This window comes from Myotis daubentonii, chromosome 3 (genome assembly GCF_963259705.1).
Source record: "Myotis daubentonii chromosome 3, mMyoDau2.1, whole genome shotgun sequence".
Classification (NCBI taxonomy): domain Eukaryota; kingdom Metazoa; phylum Chordata; class Mammalia; order Chiroptera; family Vespertilionidae; genus Myotis; species Myotis daubentonii.
The window spans coordinates 147,727,698-147,748,616 of NC_081842.1; the positions used below are offsets into that span (position 1 = coordinate 147,727,698).

Consider the following 20,919-nt stretch of genomic DNA (forward strand, 5'->3'; position numbering starts at 1 on the left):
GCCACCTAGTACCACTTCTACCTCCCACCTAGCTTTCCATATATCCAGGCGGGTGTGATGGATTTGCCTGCTCTCATGGCTTGCTTATTTGTGGTTACCTGGATCTTTATCCCATCAAAGGCTTTTCAACTGCAAGCCAGCCAGGTGTCTGCAGTCGAACAAAGCCGATCTGCTGGGTAATTAAATAACGCGAGGAAGGGGGAGGAGTGAGTTAGGCCGGGCTGTCTACCCCGAGGGGTACAGTGAGGAAGTGGTCTCTCTGCACTTGAGGACTGACTTCTGGGGGGAATACCAGGAGAGCTAAACTCTAAAAACTCCCGGCAGAGGAGTGCAAGGCGAGGTCACCGCAGGTAAAAGTCGCGGGGGGTTCCGCCAGGGGCCCGGCTACGCGGACCCGCGCGGCGGGGTGGGGCCGCGAAGCCTCAAATCACCAGTTGAGGGCCGAGCGCGCCGGCTCAGAGCCGCGCCTGCAGCTGCCGCGGCGGGAGCGCGAGCCGCAGCCGGAGCCGGAGCCGGAGCCGGAGCCGGAGCCGCAGCGCCGGGCACGGGCGAGCGGCGCGGGCTTCTGGGCGGGCGCGCCCCGCGGACCATGAGCGACCCCCGCTCCGGGAGCAGCCGCGGCGCGGGGCCCGCGGTGCGGAGCGTCTGAGTCCCTGCGGGAGACACGGACCACGGACGCCCAGCGCGCGCGGGGAGGTGAGTCCGCTGCGCGTCCCGCGGGGGTGCTGCGCCTGGCGGGGTGCCGCCCCTCCTGGGGTGCCTTGTTTCTCCCAAGGACGGGCTGGGAAGCGTGTTGGGAAAGTTTCGGCAGCAGGGAAAGCAGCCGGCGCTCCCACCGCACCCCACTCCCGACCCCCGGCTGCGCTGGCGTCCGGGGCGGGGAGTGGCTGTAGTGGGGACGGGACTTGCGCCCTCGGGGGCCTCTGAACCGGCTGGGATTCGCCGAGTGGCCCGCGGCGGGAGGCGAGCATCTCTGCTCTTGGCTCTTCTGGGGCATCTTCCCGGGCGCTGGGGCCAAGCCTTTCCCGGCTGCTCGGCCAGCCGCCCCTCCCCGTCCCGTCCCCCTTTGCCCTGAGGCCGGCGGGGGTCAGGGGACGCGGCGCCCGGGGGCTCCGCTGGGAGCGCTGGCTCGGAGGAGGCGAGTTTCTCCACTGATCTCCTGGAAAGTTTGCAAAGAAAGCGAAGGAGCCTGCCGTGTAACTGTTGACAACATCTCCCTCCCTCCCTCCCTCCCTCCCTCCCTTTGTTGAGAAAGAATGAATAGTTGGTTGTGTTGCTCCCTCTGCGTCGGAGCGGCAGGGGAGGGAGGGGAGGTGAAGGCGGGGAAGGGAGGGAATGACGGTGGGAGCTACAGGAAGGAGGTTCCTATCTCAAACCGTCTCTCCTTTCGGGCTTAGGCTGCCACCACTTTAAAAGTTTGATCAGGTGTAGCCACTGGTCTGGGCGAGATCGAGTGAGCTGGGAGGCGCCTGTTCCGTGGGGATCGCGGCGGGTCGTGGCTGGGACTTGGGGGAGGTGGAAAAGTCTGTTTTTGGCGTTAACTCGACTGAAGCAAGGTGCGAAGGGGAAAGACCAGCGCTTGTGTCTGCTTTCACCTGAAGTCATCAGCAGAGAGAAAACGAGCCATTCAGAGATTCTTTTAAACCTTGACTCTTATCTTCCAAGGCTACGCAGATCTCCCCAAAGAAAATACACTGGCGGAGGGAAGGTCAGTTTGAGAGGGAATAATCTCCCTGCGTGTTGCCAAGGGCTGGGAGAGATAGGGGAGGGGGGAGGGGAGTCCTCGGTGCTGGGGGCTGGGCTCAGCAGAGCGGGGTCTGAGGTGGGAAAGGGCTCCCAGTAGATCAAGGGGAAGCCACAGAGCACGGGCTGTAAGGGGGTATGTGGTACATAAAGTAAATAACTTGCCATGCCAAGGGCTCCCCACCCTCACTGCAACTTGCTCCAAACTGCTGCTAAGCCTGACATTTCCAGGATGACTAACCAAGATCTTGATCTCCCCCAGTTCATATAGAAAGGACTGCTTGTCCAATGCTAATCCTAACCTTATCATGTAAATCCTGTGCTGTGGTGCTTGAAATACAATCCAGGGAGAATTATTCATACTTCAATCATTTGGCTGGACTTCATTGAGTTTACTTCAAAAATAAAGGCATACTCTTAATATTTAAGCCCCAGCAAACTTCATATCAGGTGGCTAAGCCCTTTATCTGTGCCGTTCCATCTCCTCTGACTCTGCAGAGAAGATACAAAAGTACATATCCAAATTGTAAATTCTCTGCCAAGGTCATAATAAGGCAGTGGAAGGCAGTTTCATTTTCAGAGTTTAAAAATATACACAATTCTGGTCCTGGCCAGTGTGCTCAGTGGTTAGAGTGTCAGCCCATGCACCAAAGGGTCGGGTTCGATTCCCAGCCAAGGGCATGTATCTGGGTTATGGGTTCGCTCCCTGCCCCTTGTGGGGGCACCTGCAGGAGGCAACCAGTTGATATGTCTCTCTCACATCTATGTTTTTCTCTCTCCATCCCTTCCACTCCCTCTGAAAAAGCAATGGAAAAATATTCTCAGGTAAGAAATATATATATATATATATAATTCTAAAGCCCATATCAGATGACCATCTATGAGTTTGACTTGGAATTCTCTCATAGAGTAAAATAGAAAAATCCAAGTAAAATAGAAAAATCCAAGTATGTGAGCTGCTTATCTCTGCCTTGATTCCATGTGGTCATCAGTTTCTTTGACACATCGTGGTACAGCAAGTGAGTCAGGCTGCTATTTACAAGTATTTCAAAGCACAGCCAGATAGGTTGGGAGCTTGTCAGGCTTGCTCATGTCCCTACTGAGATTTCAGCTCTTTGAACATTCACATGCATCTCATTTTCATATCAAGATATAGAGTGTTTGACCTTTGTATAGTCATGCACCACCTGACAGGGATGCGTTCTGGGAAATGCACTGTTAGGTGATTTTATCATTGTGGGAACATCATATAATGCACTTACACAAACCTATATGGTATAGCCTACTTTACACCTTGGCTGTATAGTATGGCCTATTGCTCCTAGACTACAAACCTGTACAGCTTGTTACTGTCCTGAATACTATAGGCAGTTGTAACAAAAAGTTAAGTATTTATGTATCTAAACAGAGGAAAGGTACAGTAAAAATACAGTATAAAAAATGATCCGCCTTTCATGGAAGTGCCCTGTCCTTACCATGAATGGAGCTTGTAGGACTGAAGTTCCGGGCGGGCCAGTGAGTGACTGGTGAGTGAATGTGAAGGCTTAGGACATTACTGTACACAACTGTTGATTTAAAGACACTGTACACTTAGACGACACAAGATTATACCAAGCGCACGAGAAGATGATGTAATCAAGAGAAGAGTAAGCATGAGATGTATAGGCTATGCTGGTGTAACATGGTACACTGTTTTACAGCAAATTTAGGTTTTTAATAAGTGGAAAGAGTACACTTTAACATTATAGCACATGATTGTGTGTTCTATACTTTTATATGACTGGCAGAACAGTAGGTCTGTTTACACGGGATCAACATAAGCATGTGAGTAACGTGTTGCATGATGATGGCTACGACATCACTAGGCGATAGGGGTTTTTTAGCTCCATTATAATCTTATGGGAACACTGTGATGTATTTGGCCCATCACTGGCTGAACTGTCATTATATGGTGCATGACTAAATCTCAAGACCTAGCATCGGGCTGTGTCAGGACACTACGTCTGTTTACTTGCACAATGGAGAGAGGTGAAGTCTGGTGGCCAAAGTCTCACCTGGGCTTTTCTTTTAAAGACTGCATGCTCACTCGCTTGGTGTGCCTGTGTGTGTGTGTCTGTCTGTCTACGTCCTGCTTGGTTTGGTGTGTTTCTATCTATTGCTTCAGGTTAAAATATTTCCCTCCTCATCCTTCCTGCCCAGGCTTCCCCAGAAGTGGTGTCTTCGTTTGTGAACTCTCATTGTACTAGAGATACCATGACAAGCAAGATGGACATGGTCCCTGCCCTGCCTGGAGGAGACCTGCTATTTTTTTTTAAAATATATTTTATTGATTTTTTACAGAGAGGAAGGGAGAGAGATAGAGAGTTAGAAACATCGATGAGAGAGAAACATAGATCAGCTGACTCCTGCACACCCCCCAGTGGGGATGTGCCCGCAACCCAGGTACATGCCCCCGACCGGAATCAAACCTGGGACCTTTCAGTCCGCAGGCCGACGCTCTATCCACTGAGCCAAACCGGTTTCGGCAAGAGACCTGCTATTTATTGAGTGCTTGCTCTGTGTCAGGGCTTTCCATACACGACCACGTTTACTTTTCACAACAACCCCATGAAATAGTTATTGTTAATTTAGTTTTACAAATGAGAAACTCAGAGAAGCTGAGTAGCTTGTCCCAGGCTATACAGCTAGTAAGTCAGTGGCAGAATAGGGATTTGAGTGTCTGACTCGAAAGCAAGCCTAGGTTCTGAGTCAGACCATGTTTGATTTTTAAAAATCAAATAGGCTGTAAGAAGCACATAGAAACATGACTAGAAACATCAAGACAGAAACATCTCCAAGTGGAGAAAACATGGAGCCAGAGGCTGGAGACTTGACTTTAGTCTCCTCAGTGCTCTTCCAACCACGTGTTCCCACCTCATGCCTTACATTTGCATAATCCCCGCCTGCAACTCCATTCTGTTCTTCCCTTCATTGGTTCCTTCTTCCTCTCTCTCTCTCTCTCTCTCTCTCTCTCTCTCTTTCAAGTTTCATGTCATTATTTCCTTTTCAGAGAGGCCTTTCCAGACCATCCTAATCTGAAATAGCTACCCATCCCCAGCCAGTATATTCTATCATTTCACCCTGTTTTGCATTCTTTAGTGCCCTTGTGACTGGGATATGACCTAGTTTGTTTTCTTATCTGTGTTGGTTGGACCCGCCCATCACAGTAGGCTCTATAAGAGCAGTACCTTGTCTAGTTTATTGTATCCTCAGCCTTGGTACATTGTAAACCTCCAGAGAATATATATTGAATGAGTGAACATTTATTTGCTTATCTGGAAAAAGGAAGGGGCTTGATTCTCTGAGATCCCATCTACATATAACACGCTGAGATGCTGCCTAGTGGTCAGATGTGGTAAGTGGCTTCTCTGTCAAAACGGAAAGTACTCAACCTTGAACCTAGATTCAAAGTACACACCATGCACTTCCATCCCTTGGATTTCCCCCTGGGATCTTGGACTCTGGAAAAATTAAAAGTAAATAGAGCAACCCAAAGGTTGCAAATGAGCATCTCCCACCCATATATCCCCTGCCCCACTTTTATTTTGTTTTATTTTCAAGGCTATGTTTTCCGGCTGGGCCCACCTCCCCCACCATTGGATTGATTCAAACTTGTCACAGGGCCCAGGGTTGAGCCAATCTTTCCAAGTGACTAGACACAGGACAAGGCTGTATTTTAATGGGGAAGAGTTCCAATTTAGAGGCAGGGAGTTGTGAAGGAGAGCTTGGCCTGTGATTTTTCAATTTGTCTGCAGCTGAGAACTCTCTGGAAACTTCAACTTGGATGATCTTCTCCTTCCAGTTGTTAACCTCTGCTTTACATCCTCAGGGCAGCATCCCTTCCTCACGGAAGCTTTTCCAGGGCCGCTAGAGCCTGGTCCCCACTTTATCTGCCCCCACAGCACTGGGGATCACCAACAATGGTTATTGCTTCCTCCACAGAGTAGTAACCTCATGAGGATAGTTGACGCTGTCTCCACACCCGGGACAGTGCTCACCACATAAATGAGTGTTAAATAGAAGAATGAATGAATGTTTCTGTTGACTGAATGCTACTTCCTCATTGTCATTCTCCTCTGTCATAGGGGTAAAAAAAATCTGAATATATAAGTTGCTCTGTACCCAAGAGACTCACTTATCCAGTGACTGTCAACCCTGCCTCCACGTTGTACAATATGGAGGGAGACTGTTGCCAGGGTTCTACCCACTGAGATTCTGATTCCACTGGTCTGGTTCACAGCAGGGTGTTGGGATTTTAAAAGCTTTCTGGAGGCTTCTTAATGTGCAGCTAGGTTAAGGACCACCACTGTACAGTTTCAGAACTCATTCCTTGCTTTGGTCTTTACAGGCTTAAAGCAGCCACGGGGAGAGAGAGTAGGGATGTAATTGATGGATAGTGTATGGTTCCTGACAGTTTAAGAGGTACTTTCACATCTGTTATCACATCTGATAATAACAAGCTAAGGGGCCTACTCTCTGGTTTAAATATTCCCTTTATGTTGATGACTCTTAGAAATCTACATCCTATCCTGGCTCCTAACTGCACATGCCAGTATCTACCCTCCTAGCCAGGAGTGGGCAAACTTTTTGACTCGAGGGCCACAATGGGTTCTTAAACTGGACCGGAGGGCCGGAACAAAAGCATGGATGGAGTGTTTGTGTGAACTAATATAAATTCAAAGTAAACATCATTACATAAAAGGGTACGGTCTTTTTGTTTGTTTGTTTTATTCATTTCAAACGGGCCGTAGTTTGCCCACGGCTGCTCCTAGACCAATCTGTCCTCCTGGGACCTCACACAGAGCAGCTCCAGCGGTGCGCTTGTCCCCCACCTTCCTGCGGGGCCCCTTCTTCCTTGGTGTGTGACAGCACCGCACCATCGTTCGTTCCATGGCTGTGGCCCCCAGCCAGCTCTTCACTCTGCCCCTCTTTTCCCTTCCCCTGGCCACTGCCCCAGGCCAGGTTCTTCATTGTTCCTTGCTGGCTTGTTGCCATCAGCTGGACTGACCTCTCTGCCTCCCTCCTCTCCCCTCCTTCGGAATTACCAGGCACAGGCTGCAATCTGTCCGTCCCTTCCAGAGCTTCCCCAGAACTTACTGTCAAGTCCAGACACCTTGACAAAGCCTTTGAGAATCAACATCTGGCCCTAAACTGTGCTTGTTCCAGAAGATCCTTCTCGTCCTCTCCGCTCCAGTGCCACCACGCGACTTGCAGTTTCCTGAGCCTGTGGGGCACTTCCTGCCTCTGCCTCTGCCCTTATAGCATCCGCTTAGAAGGCTTTTCCTTACAATTTTCCACCTTTCAAAATCCTTCCTCTTCAGTGAGGCCCTTTCTGAGCTCCTCCTTGAATCCTTTCATCAAAATTAATTGTTCTTCATATGATTTCATTCCTATGTGGGATATAAAACAGAAAGCAATAGTCCAGCCAGTGTGGCTCAGTGGTTGAGCTTTGACCTATGAACCAGGAGGTCACAGTTCAATTCCAGGTTAGGGCACACGCCCAGGTTGGGGGCTTGATCCCCAGTAGGGGGCATGCAGGAGGCAGTTGATCAATGATTTCTTTCATCAATGATGTTTTTATCTCTCTCCCTCTCCCTTCCTCTCTGAAATCAAGAAAAATTGTTTAAAATAAAACATAAAAAATGGACAAACAAACAAAAACTCATAGACACAGACATTAGTATGGTGGTTACCAATGGGTGAGGGAACGGTAAAGAGTAAAGGGGGTCAGTAGATGGTGACGGGAGAAGATTTGACTTTGGGTGGTAAACACACAATTTAATATACAGATGATGTATCATAGAAATGAAAAGTATATAATTTTACTAACCAATGTCTCCCAATTAATTTAATAAAAAAGTAACTGTTCTTCCTTTCAGCATGTTAAGGGCCCCTGTTGATGAGTCCCTGTTGATGTCCCTATACTATTCTCTCTCAGGGACTGAGGCTTACGACTCTTTGTTTCACTGAGTATCTTATAAGGAGTAGGCACTTACATGTTTGTTGAATTGAAAGTAGAAAGGGCAGGTGTTAATATCCCTCTGTAGCCGAGAATAAACGGAGTGTGGGGCATTCTAGAACACTTTGGCCCAGTCTTGAAATCTAGATGCGTCTTGGGTAGGCAGAGAGGAAGCAGGCTGCCAGGAACACTGGAGCCAGGGCAGCTTTTGCCCATCACACTAGCCTGGAAATAGTTGGCCGACAGCGTGGCCCTTTGCACACAGAGGTTCTGTGGGTGCTCAGGCCTCCTCACAAGGCTTTTTGACATGATGCAGGCCTGTCTGGAGAAAGAAGGCGCTGATAGCTCCGACAGGTGAGCGTTCACAGCTGTGGGGTCTGTGTGTAGGGTGAGGGAATCCTTGTCAGCTTACGTCACTGGTGGTCAGGCAGGGAGGGCTAGGGAGTTTGGTTTCTTTTTTAATAATGATGATTAATGTTGAGCAAGTGCTGACAGTGTGCCAGGCACCAGTCAGTCCCGGGCGGGGCCCCACGGGAAGGGCCCGCACCATTCTATTGTTCTGCACCCGCTATGAGCCAGGCCTTCTGTGTGGTCCTAGTTAGACATGGAGCAGACAAGCCCCAGAATTACCAGGTTTAGCAAAGAACCGAGGCCAGAGTTAGGATTACATGAATTGAGTGAGGGGTCTCCTTCCACAGCCCCCAACACTCACGTGCTTCTCTCTGTTGCACGCAGAAGCCGTGGATCCTGTGTTTTTGTTGTCAGTTGTCTTCTTTGCACAGTCTGGCCCTTTATCTCTTGCACTGGGAGATTCTGGAGGGCTGTGTTCTTGGTTGTCATCAAGCCCTGTCCCAAATCCCCAATTCCTTTGTGGAACTGACTCTGCAGAGGTTCTATTAAGTGACGATGTTCACTCAGTTGTGGGAAGGGCTGGCTGTGCGGAGCCGGGGCTCCAGGGTTCGAGAGGAGACTGCAGAGCAAGGTGATGCTCTGCTGACCAGCCTTGCAGAGGCCCGTGCATCGGGCTTAGCCCCGCTGCTGTCGTCCACACCCATCTGATGGCATGGCCAGTGGGACACAGTCTGTGTCCTTAGGTCTCTAGGGACTCACCCTAATTTTCATTCAGGCCCGTGTTTCCTTTCCTCAAACGTCGGCTTTAAAAATGTCCCATAATTTGGCTTAGGTCGAAACCATTGTTTGTTTTGGGGGCGTTGGGGGTGCTGACTCTCTCAGGGTGAACATTTTTACTAGTGGTCAAAGCTGGGAACAATTGTCAGGGCTGCTTTTGCATACAACCTCCGGTATCATCTTCCTTTTCTTTCCATACCCCCCTTTTTCTTTTTATTTTTTTCTCTTCCCTTCCCACTCTTCCCTGGCTATGCAGACACCCATGCTCATTGCTTAACCCTGCTGGTGGCAGGCAGGTTCCTGACCCCTCTCCCTGGGGGACAGTGTACATGGAGCCCCCACCTCAGTGGCTTCCCTCTGCAGCTGAGCCCACTGATGTAGGGAGGAGTGGCCCACCTCCTGACCCCTGACCCTGGCCTGTCTTCGTTAATTAGAGCACATTGATTTATTTATAAGCACCAGGTCGTTGACAGAAAAATTGCCCCGTTGCTGTGGGTAGCACAACTGAGGGGCTGGTCTGGCACTGAAGGAGTCCCAGCAGCTGAGGAATTCCAATAATCTCCGCCTGTTCTTATCGTGTCCAGGGTGGTGGGAAAGCGTGAGCTCATTATCCAATGGATCTACAACATTTTCTGTAACGCACTTGTCACTGAAACCTTGAGTCCCTCCCCAATAATCTTTTCGTTAGTCATGCATTTGCACCAGCTTCAGTCACCTGAAATAATAAAACAGCTCATGTGCCTCCAGTCTCTGAAGTGTGTTTGCCCTTTTCCATTTTGGCCGACCTGCTGCCAACCCAGGAGAATTCCTCTGTGATATCAAAAAAGGACATGAGTAAACTTCCTGTTTGTATTAAATTTCACTAGTAGTGCCATTCAGTGTTTGCCTTGTAATGCCCTGGACATTTTCTTGTGTTACGTGGTATATTTCCATTTCCTCTCGTCAGCGGGAAGCCAGTTCTTGGGATTATCTTCAATTTATACCTTCACTCCTTTCATTTCCCTTTAGAGAATCATGGCTGCGGGGAAATTCGCGAGCCTTCCCAGAAACATGTCGGTGAATCACCAGTTTCCCCTGGCCTCGTCCATGGACCTTCTGAGCAGCAAGTCTCCTCTCGCCGATCACCGCACAGATGCCTATCAGGACGTGTCTATACACGGCACCCTTCCACGGAAGAAGAAAGGCCCTCCTCCCATCAGGTCCTGTGATAGCTTCAGTCACACGGGCACCCTGCCCCATTTCAAATCCCCACGGCAGAACTCACCTCTGACCCAGGACATCATCCAGGAGCACCCACGGCAGGACTGGAAAGGTGAAGTCTTCACCTCCAGGTAACTTCTTACATTTCATGAGGGAAAATGACTTGTCTTAAATAGCTTTTTAAAAAGTCATCTTATGAGGGGAAATGTCAAACATGCACAAAGGAGAGCAAGTAGTTTAATGAACTGCCATGGGCCCATCACCCAGCTTCAGCAGTTATCTACTCATGGCCAGCTCTGCTCTGTCGCCCACCCACTTTCCTTCCTCTGGTATTATTTTGAAACAAATCTCAGACCTCATTTTATTTTATCTGTGAATATTTTGGTATGGGTCTTTCAAAGATAAGGACTTACTTTAAAATATATGTAATCACAATACTAAAAATGATAACACCTAAAATGAACCATTTAAAAATATATATATATTTTTATTGATTTCAGAGAGGAAGGGAGAGGGAGAGAGAGACAGAAACATCAATGATGAGAATCACTGATTGGTTGCCTCCTACATAGCCCCTACTGGGGATTCAGCCGGCAACCCGGGCATGTGCCCTGATAGGGAATCGCACCGTGACCTCCTGGTTCATAGGTCAGTGTTCAACCACTGAGCAACACCTGCCAGGTAAATGAACCACTTTTAATATGATCTAATATTTGAGAGTATTTTCAAAGCCAACTTTCTAAATCATTGAGTCTCTCAAAAAGAAGCAGAAGTTTGGTGTGCTGTGTTTTTTTTTTTTTTTTTATTATAACATCAGTTTCTAAACTACATCCATCCGATGCTAAAGAGATGCCAGGATGTCTATAAATTAGGACCTGTATCTCCTTGTATTTATGTGTAACTTGATGAAATCGCATTTTATGTGGACGCATCAGCAGGTCAGCTGCAGAATACAGTAGAATTTATTTCTCCTGCCCACCGGGATGTGGGTAAATAAGCCTTATGATGTATAGGCTTCTCTGGGTTTGTAAGGGGCCTGGCTGTGATTGGTTTCTGTTTGTTCAGAGCCCATTTGGAAACTGCACCCCCTTTCCTGTTGGAAGATCAGCAATCTGTGATGCTAGTGGGCAAGGACGGGGAGTGGTCTCTTCTCTTATATTTCCTGGTGTCTCTCCTTCTGCCCTGTCCTGTAGCAGAGAAGGCCACTTTGATCCTGCCTCATGATTTGTTCAATGTCGGTATATTGAGTACCTACGTTCATTACGGCACTCCGACTTTAGAAGTGCCTGTGCCCCCCTGGGAAACTCTGCCCAGCTCCCCTGGGCCTCTAACTGAAGGGCTGGTCCAACACTGAAGACATTCTAGCAGTCAGAACATCTCAGTAATCTGCGCTTGCCCTTCTACGCGGTGGAGAAATATGTGAACTAACAGGATAGCTATGAGACATATGAAACAGTTTCCTCCCAGAGCCCATATTCTAGTGAAAGACCCAGACAATAAACAGTACATTGCGGATTATAGTAAGTGTGATAGAGGAAATAGAGGCATATGCTGGAGATCGATTGGGGTTGTGTCTGTTTTATAGGGACAGGTCTCTGAGAAGGTGATATTTCAGCTAAGACCTGCATGATGAGAGGAGATAGTGTGGAGAACCAGTGGCTGGCTGTCCCAGGCACAGGGAGGGCAAGTGCAAAGATCAGGGGGACAAGTTCGGGATCTTTGAGAAACCCTAAATCAGTGGTTCTCAACCTTGGCTGCACATTAGAATCACCTGGGAATCTTTTTAAAATCCTGATTTCTGGGCCTAGGTGATTCTAATGCGCAGCCAAGGTTGAGAACCACTGCCCTAAATGAAGCTAGTGTGGCCTGTGGCTGGAGTGTAGCAAATTGGGAGAGAATAGTATAGATGTTGGGAGAGAGCTAGGCAGGGAGGTGTTTAGAATTAGTTTTAGTACCGCAGGAGCACAAGAAGAAATTAAGGAGGCCCAGGTATTCTCTGTAGAAAACATTAGAGAGCTCTGAAATGTTTCTGACATCAGACCAGAAGGTTCCCCAGGGAGAACCATTAGAAGGCCTGGACATGCTCTGTTAAAACCTAGGTGGGTGACCTCCCCACTCAGAGAGCCTGCTGATGAGAAGGTGAATGTGGAGGCCCAGCCTGTACACAGCATTGCTCATATCGCATCGTTGGAACGTAGCAGGTGGGGTGCAGAAGGGGAGCCGTCATTCCTCCCTCTCGTGGAGCTATGAGGCAGCAAAGGAAAATAACGTCTGGTCACCCCAAAAGAATCACAAATGCCAGGCTCCACAATGTGGACTCAGAGCAAACTGTTACCCGGCTTCCTGTGGCCACTTTTTTTTTTTTTAACTTTATAGTGAGCTGGATATCTACTAATTACCACACAGAGACAACTCACAAACTCATTTCTTAAAGTTCTAAGGCCCTGGCGGGGTGCCAGCTCTTACAGGGGGACACGCCAGGGGCTGGGGTGGTCATGGAGCCCTCTTCCTATCTTGAGGAAGTTCTTGATAAACATCCAAGGTCCAGGCTGTCAACCTGCCAGGACTTCAAAGCTTTTTGATTGGAAAACTGACTTGGATGGAGAGGTCTCATCTCTGTAAAAAGATCTAATCAGGGCACTGGGCGCAGGTCCTCAGTTTGAAGTCCAGGTGGTGGGAGACTTAGCAAGCACGGCTGGCGTGGGTTTGTTTATGACTCAGGGTTGCGTTTATCCTAAGTCACATCTTTTTTCCTCAATTTAAAATATCTTATTGTTAACGGCAAATACAGGAAGCAACGAATGCGGATCTTTTACAATTATGCTGAGCAGGCATGTGGTTGCGTGTCAGAGGATCACAAAGTCCTATTCCCCACTCATCTGTCTTAGTATTATTTTTAATGACCTAACACATTGTTTTACATCCTCCAAAGTGATCCCAATTTTGAGGAGTTTAAAGTTCCTTATTTTATTCTACTTTTTTAATCCCTTGAAGTAGTCCTAATAAGATTATAAGCTATCTCAATTCCTTCAGGAGCAAGCCGTGATAGAAACAAAGTTTGTGTGTGTGAAAAATGAGAGACAAGCAGATTGAATGAGAACCCGGGGTTTCGGGGGGTGGGGGGGCCTAAGGTGCCACAGGGAGCTACCCGGAGGGGAAACAGCATTTCTGTTCCTAACTCATCGCTTGCAGCCTAGAAGGAGCGGTGACACTCGCCGCCCACTGCCCCAGCTCACTCAGCCCGGGAAGCTGGGAGCCACGTCTGTTTGAAAGTTAGAGTTTTGAATCTCTGTCTTCAGGGACCGAAGACTAGTTAGGTCTACCATTAATGGGAATATTGATATTTTACAGGGTTTGTTTCCAGTAAACTTTTGTGGCCTTACTTGCTTCTTTTCATAGTGAATTTAGGCATTAATTTTACGACTTGCCTGGATGTCAAATGTGAAAACCTCCCTTTGTGTCACCTTTGGTGCTGGCATGACGAGAGTAGGGCCATCACCAGGAGCCTGGACGCGCTCCTCATGTGTACCCACCTCCATGCAGAGGGAGCCCTCCAGGCAGCACTCCTGGTCTTGTGAAATACTCTGATACATTTGGTCTTTCCCCAACAGGTATGCTTACCTTATTAATCATTAGAAGGTCACTTTTATTATAATTGAATATTAATTGACTATCCACCCTGTGAGATCCCAGGCAAAGCAGAGGAAGTTTCCCCTTTGACCTAAAAGGTTGTGTTATTAAACTGCAATATAAACATGTCATGTTCACATGAATTATGAGCTCTTACATTTTATAGTTTTAAAATGTCTTAAAGGATATATTCATAAATTATCTTGTTTGAACATCCTAACTCTGTGTGAGAGACACAGCAAATTTTATCATGATCATGGTGATGATGATCATCATCATCATTTGCAGTTAAGAAAATGGTTCAGGGATGTTGAGGCACCGAAGATCAGACCCTAGTGGGTGAGCGAGCTGGGATTAGAACCCAGAAAGTACTGTAGGGTTGTACTCCACAGCCTCCCAAGAATGTTGGCGCCAGCCACGAGCATCCGCTAAGCGATCTTCTTGCGTGGAAAGCTTCAGTCCACGTAGTCTGAATCCAGGGCTCCGACACCCCCTTGGGGAGAATGAAGCCTCAGTCACCAAGAGCCAGGCAGAAGGCAGGCCTGGGAGGGGAGTTGGTCTCCTCATGCGGAGACTGTATCTCTTGGCTTTGTTGTTGTCTTGGCTGCCCTTGGGTGTACTTGTGGTTTTGAAAGGTGGCCAAAGCGAGAAGCCAGGGCGCTCTTAAACCTGCTGCTTGATGTCACAGAGGGAGCCGTTGTTCGCAGGCAGAGCGAGGCTTCTCCGACAGGTCTGCAGACAGGATTTCCTCTTGACATTAGCGTTGTTCGCTGGTATCCCTTTGATTCATTTATCTTCAAGGGTGAACTTTTATTTGAATCTGGGACCTTCCTTGGACGGAGAGGGGACCGGTTCCTGTTGTTGGATATCTGTGTTGCTGGGATAACTGAGGATCAATGCTCAGAGATGTTCTGGGTCCTTTTCCCGCCTGTGGGTACGTGGAGGCACGCATTCCTGGGAACAGCTGCGGAGTGCCTAATTCCCTCTGCCCCTTGGCGGTGGGAGCATGTGGCAGGACAATGTGATGTTTCATTCATTTGCATGAATGGAGCTGACTGACTAGTCACAAGTGTTTTAACCGAAAGGGGCCAGGAAGTCTACGGAATTATCCCAAGTTAAAATCTGGTGGTAAGTAACCTACCATGTCACAGTGTCAACTCTTCAAAGCTGAACCAAAGGAGTAAGGCACGGGGTCCGTGCAGACTCTTCTCTGAAATGGATGTACAGACCTCGCATTGGGCTGTGTCAGTGCTGTCATGTGAAAAATCGTTTTCATTTGTTCCCCTTCAGAGCCACCACGTTCTATAACCACGGCTTTCTCCCCAACGAAGCAAGTTCCCCCAAACATGCAAATAAATCAGTCCTTTGCCTCAGAGTTAATCAGAGGGATCTAAATGTGAAGATCCACATGCAAACACCTGCATTTTATTTATATGTGGACCTGTCTGCTCTCTGCAAATTGGAAGCTTTTCGTGAGCAGAAGAAAAGTTGGGTTTAGAGTTGAAAAAAGCCTATTTAATGGATCCATAGATTCAATTTAATAGAAGGTCGTCGAATGAATTAGCAGAGTGGCAATGGCTTAACGGCCAAGAATGTATCTATGAAGTAATAGTCCATGTGTTGAATTTTCATTCTTAAAATTTCAAAGTTGAGTTTTACTAACATTTCGAAATGCCCCGCGGTGTTTGAATGCAACTGTGGTGGATGGGTTAGTGAATTCTGAAGAATGTGCATGCCCAGGCCCAGTGCCCATGCTGTGCTGAGGCAGGAGCAGCTGGGTCAGGGGTGAGCTCGGCCCCTGCTGAGCATCATGCTCATCCCAGGGTTGAGGGGGCCCAGAAAATGGGAAATGCCTGTATGTCCTCCAGCTGCCCGCTGTGGTCCTAACCCTCTACTGACGGGGATGATTTGAACCTAAAGGCTGGGGTCTGTGCATTCTCAGCTGTTCTTCTGGGGAAAATGAAAGGATTTAAAAAAAAAAAATGATTGCAAACCACAACTAAGAAAACAATCATAGATTACACAATGTCGTCATGCCCAACATTTTTTCTGGGTTCTACCTTCCAGCCCCCAACACACACCTTAGACAGGCCTGCTTTAAATCATGATTTTCCAGGCCTCCTTCAAGCTGTTTGGGAAAGGTCGGGTTTTTAGTCTTCTGAGAGTCAGAAACTCTGAGTTTTTTGCATCCCTCAGTCCCTATGGAAACGTATTGTAAGCAGAAGGTGCTGTGTAGGCACAAATTATTCGCACTCTTATTACATGTGGGTTTGGGTTCCATCCCAGACTAGTCAGAAGGATGGAAGCTGGAGAAGTGGTAGTTGCTGTTGTTGATTGGAAAGAGACCGAAGCCATGGGCTCGGGACTGCAGCCACAAAACCGATAAGCCCTCAGGCCACCCTGCTGTTCGCAGCTCTGTAGTGCTGTCACCACCCAGTCTGCCCCTGAGAGACTGGCTGTTGGACTGAATGCAGAATTTCACGCTCTTCTTGGAAGCCTCAAATATAAGCACTCGTGGTCTTCTGGTTTTACATGTTGCACTGTTATTTACAAATTATAGAAGTGGGAGAAACCTTTCAGAATCGACCCAGTCGTTGGGCAGCCTGAACTGTCTGTGGTCCAGATTCACCTGCAAACGTAGTGTCCAGAGGCAAGATAACTTCAGCTGTTGCGAGAAGGAGAAATTGCAATGCAGGCAGCCCAGAGGTCTCCGTTCATGTCCTTGCTTTTCCACTTATTAGATGTATGAACTAGGGCAAATTCTAAACTATAAAATTGGGATGATATACCCCCGTCTGAGAAGTGTTGCACTACAAATGAAGGCTCCGCTGAAATGTCAACACTGATTTTCACATGAGTTTTCTGAGGTCTGGTTGGAGCAGGTCACTGCTCTCAGCTCCCACCTGGTCACCAGCAGTTTATCCTCCTCCTGCCCCAACTCTACTGAGTGACACCTGACCGTGAAGGCCACGGTGCCTTGGCTGGGACACTGATGTGGCTGTGGCTATCAGAGAAAGCTGCCAGTGACCTTGACTCTGATTCCTGCAACCAAACCTGGTAGCCTTGTGACCTTGCAGAATAAGTTACTATACCTTTCTGGATCTCCATATCCTCAAAGGGTAGCATTAAGGTCAAGTGTAATCCCATGTGAAGGCACCTGGCGTGAAGAAAGGGCTCAGATGTTGGTTTTCATCCTTCCTTCCTCCTGGAAAGCTGGAGCTGGGAGACTCCTAATCCTCGAGTGTAACCTGAGATCACATTCAGTGCCGGGGGCTCCTGGAGAAGAAGATTTCCCACATGTTGACAGAGTCTGGCAGGAATCCTCTATCGAGTCTGCCCTAAGCTGCCCTATAGCAATGAGTCTTGGCCACCGCTCGTGATTACAGGTATCACCACCTTGCTCTGCACTGAAAGACCACACCATTGTGCTGAGACTCAAAACAGAGCCTGTTCTCAGTGGACTGGCCCAGCCCTGGCTCGCTCGTCCTTGTTCTTAATGTCAGTATCTTCACCGTTTATTCTTCGGTGAATGTTTATTGAGCTTATTTTGTGCCAGGCGTTGTGCTGGGTACGGAGTTCCCATGGAGAATGAAATAGATGTGGGCCCCGTCCTTAGGGAGTGCCCAGATTAGGGGGCACACAGACAAACACATCAGCAAATACCTAACAAAAGGAGGGGGTATGAGGAAGGTACCTCAGAGAGCCCCTTGGATTTGGTGGAGGGAAGGCCTCTCTGGAGGAGGAGACATTTGAAGATTTAACATAAAAAGAGAATGCAAAATACTTCATTAATATTTGTTATGTTTCTATGTATTGAGATGATAATTTTGAAATAGGTTAAAGAAAATATTTAAGTGAATTTCACCTATTTCTTTTCAATGGCTACCAGAAAATTTAAAATTACATTGTATTTCCATTAGACAGCACCGGTCTAGACCTTGCTAAGGAGTTTAGGTTTTCTTCCTTGGGCAAAGGGAGACGTTGAAAGGGTATACGAAAGGGAATAGCCTGATCTGATTTAGTTTTTAGAAGATTATTTGGTCTCTCGGTGGAGAATTGATTGATGGGGGAAGAGGGGCTGGAGGGAGGGCAGGAGGTGGTTCCAAAAGTGCAGGGAACAGATGGTGGTGGCTCCAGGATGGTGGTGAAGGTGGGTGAAGGTGGGTGATTCAAGTTGAGCCTGCTGATTTACTGAGGGCTGCGTGTGCTGGGTGGCTCGGCAGCTGGATGTGTGGAGTGGGCTGTTTACTGTGATGGGGAAGATTGGGAAAGGATTGAGGCTTCATTGGGTTGGTTGGCTGCTTTTTCTTAGGGGAGGAAAGATAGCTGGTAGCAGAGAATGGAGACCTCTGTTTGGGTGTGCTGGTCTGACATGCATGCAGGTCTATGTGGGGATGTGCACCACCACTTGGTAGTATGAGCCTGGAGCTCTGAGAGGTCTGAGTAAAAGTTATGAAGTTAGGGGTCTGCGTAGAAATGAAATGGGTGCCGTCACCAAGGGAGAGATTGTGAAGCATAAGGGAAGGACTGTAGGGCCAGCCCCGAGGAATCCTGGGCTCCCCTTCCAGGGAGTCAGCGGAGGAGGCTGAGCATTCGGTCTGGTGGAGAGCAGAGAAATGAGGCAGGAGCTGCTGTGTTGTTCAAAGGAAGGCTTTTGTTTCCCTTTTTTTTTTTTTTTTTTGGATGAGAGACAAAATTCAATATGAAAAGATCGTAAGCATGTAATAAAGCAAAGCACATTCTTTTTCATATACATGATTTTTTTAATACAGTGTTTTGGTTTAATTAAAGCAGTCACATCCCCAGGGCTCCCCTCCCTGTGGCCTGTCAGCAGCATGGAGATTATGTTCCTAAGGACACTGTGGGCAGCAGAGGTGAATGGACAGCTGCGGTTGGCATTCAGGCTTTTGCCTGTGGGGTGACGGCTGCTTTTCCAAGGTTTTGGGGAGCAGCCACCTGGAGGCGGGTGCCTGCCCTGGAAGACAGAGCTGAGGTATATGTTTCTATCTGTTTGGCTGGGTGAAGTCTTTCCTTTTAGAGGCCTTGAGGACATTATCTCAAAACTATAGCGCTTTTATTCTGCCTGTGAATTAGTGAGAAGAAACTTTTACAAACATGCTTTTTTCAAAGGGGATGGGGAATGTCGGGGGTGGAGAGGATGGGGCTGGTGGGAGTGGAGGAAGGGCAGAGAGATACCAGCCAAACAAAGCATCTGCTTTTATCAAAAGTGCTGTGTTTGGACTTAGACAGCCTGAAGCCTGATCCGCTGATGCCAGACCCTCGGTGCCTGCCAAGAGACATACTGGCCTTGATACGGCTTTTCTTCTGACTATTCAGTTGGGCGGACTGCTGCCAAGTTAAGATTTCAGCAGCGGCTTTCAGCTCAGTGCTGTCACTGGAATCCTGCTGAGCGCAGGTTAACCCATGGCCACGTCAAGTTTTTCTTACCCCACACCACTTTGTGTCAGTCTTGGGTTCCTAGAGACTCACCCTAGTGTCATAGGTAGGACAGTGAGATGGCACTGTTTTAACACGATTAGGGAACCCGCCTGAGGAGATGGTTTAATTGCCATTCTTTTAACACACATCATGAGTACATTAATCGGGCACTGCCGTATTTTCAGATGAGATCGAGATGACTCACAGAAGCAGGAATCGGCTGTTGAAGTGAAAGAAGCAGGAGTTTTCGAAGTAAACAGTCTGTGACAATTAGGGAGGGAAATGTGCCCTGGTTGCAGTCTGCTCTGAGCTAGAGGAAGGAAGACTCCCCAAGTCGAGGGGAAGGTTAGGCCTGAGGCTCTGAAAGGGAAACAGTTCAAAACAATGAAAGACAACGTGTTTACCACAATTTGAAAGAGGAAGACAGATGAGATCACCCAGGTACCTTGCGTTGAAGGGTGTGTGTGTGAAGGACTTTGTCCAGCCTGGACGACTCCTGTTCGGATCCCCACTGTGGTGCGATGAGCCAGGGCCATGCCGATGAATTCACTCGCAAGGACGTTGAACCTGACTGTGTGCCAGGCTTTGTGCCAGGTGCTGGATATTCAAAGAAGGCCAGGGCCTCAACCCGTTTGAGGACTTCATGGCCCTAGGAGAAGGGGATGCCCGTTTTGAACCATCTGACCTCACCAACACCTGTTCTCTCTATCTTTGCTACTGATCTAACTGACCTAACTTCCCCTTCACAGCGTAGCCCTTTGTATCATCTCACTAGTCCAATGAGAAGTCTGGTTTTCTTGACCTCCGACTTTAACATCTCTCAGGTCGCAGGTCACTTTTTCTCCTTGACCAGGTGACTGCAGGTTGTACTTTCTGGCTAACCCTTCCCCAGGGCCTGCCTTCTCTGTGCCAACACTTCCTCTGTGCTGTCCTCGCCTTAGACCCAGACGCAGAAAAGGTCAGGCCATGCAACCAAGGGCCAGATTAGAGGGTGGCACTGGCTGTAAAAGAACCAGAGTGAGCAGAGGATTGTGAGAAATGCTAAGGATAACACAAAGGGCTTTCAGAAGTTATGTCCGGAACAATAAGACCAAAGAGAGGGGGAATGTGAGAGAAACAGAGAAACCAAATTGCTCAGCTTCTGTTCGGCTTTCCTTTTTTTTTTTTTTGTCAAGGAAATGACTTCTGTGATTGGAAAAGGTAGAGTAAAGGTGAAGGAAGAGAATGAGGCCATGACAAGAGGCTCTAAGACACCAAGTGAGACGAAGCCCCATGGCCCCAGAAGACTGAGCGCTTGAGGCTGAGACCATCACACCAGCGCTGTAACCAGCAGCTACAGGAAAGATGCAGAGAGATGTTTCAGTTTCCAAAAAAGAACTTGGAAGATAGGGTTAATCTCTATAACGATAAGATTGACATCAAATTCGGGGGAGGGGGGTTAGGACAATGATTTCTTTTGAAAAATTGGTAAAGGAAGCAGCAACCTTAGGAAGTAGCAAGGCTTTGTGAAAAGCAAGTCATACCAGATTAACTCTCCTTCCTAGGGTTACTCTGATGGTAGACTAGAGGAATGTTGAGAAGGTGTGTATGCAAATGCCAGTCATTGGTGATGTCCTTGGGGTGAGAAAGATTCCTGCTAGATGATAGTGCATGAAGCATGCTGTAGGCTGTGTCCTCAGCCCCATTCCAGCCAATTTAAAAACCCATTTAGACAGTAATATTGACATACAGATCACATTGGTGGATGACATGAATCTTGGAGGAATAGCTAATATGTCAAA

General features: G+C 48.0%; 1 protein-coding gene across 4 annotated transcripts in view; it reads left to right on the top strand.

Annotated features, from left to right (window-relative positions):
• The first annotated feature begins 297 nt into the window (after positions 1 to 297).
• The window catches only part of BCAR3 (BCAR3 adaptor protein, NSP family member), a 101,333-nt gene continuing 80,711 nt past the window's right edge, over positions 298 to 20,919 (top strand). For 2 of the 4 annotated variants that reach the window (XM_059688837.1, XM_059688840.1), the window contains exon 1: positions 9,878 to 10,200. In XM_059688837.1, coding sequence (XP_059544820.1) covers positions 9,884 to 10,200 — 317 coding nt within the window. In that variant the 5' untranslated portion in view covers positions 9,878 to 9,883. Of the gene's footprint in view, positions 697 to 1,451; positions 1,709 to 9,877; positions 10,201 to 20,919 lie in introns of those variants that run through there. The other 2 variants (XM_059688836.1, XM_059688838.1) reach the window with 2 other exon arrangements.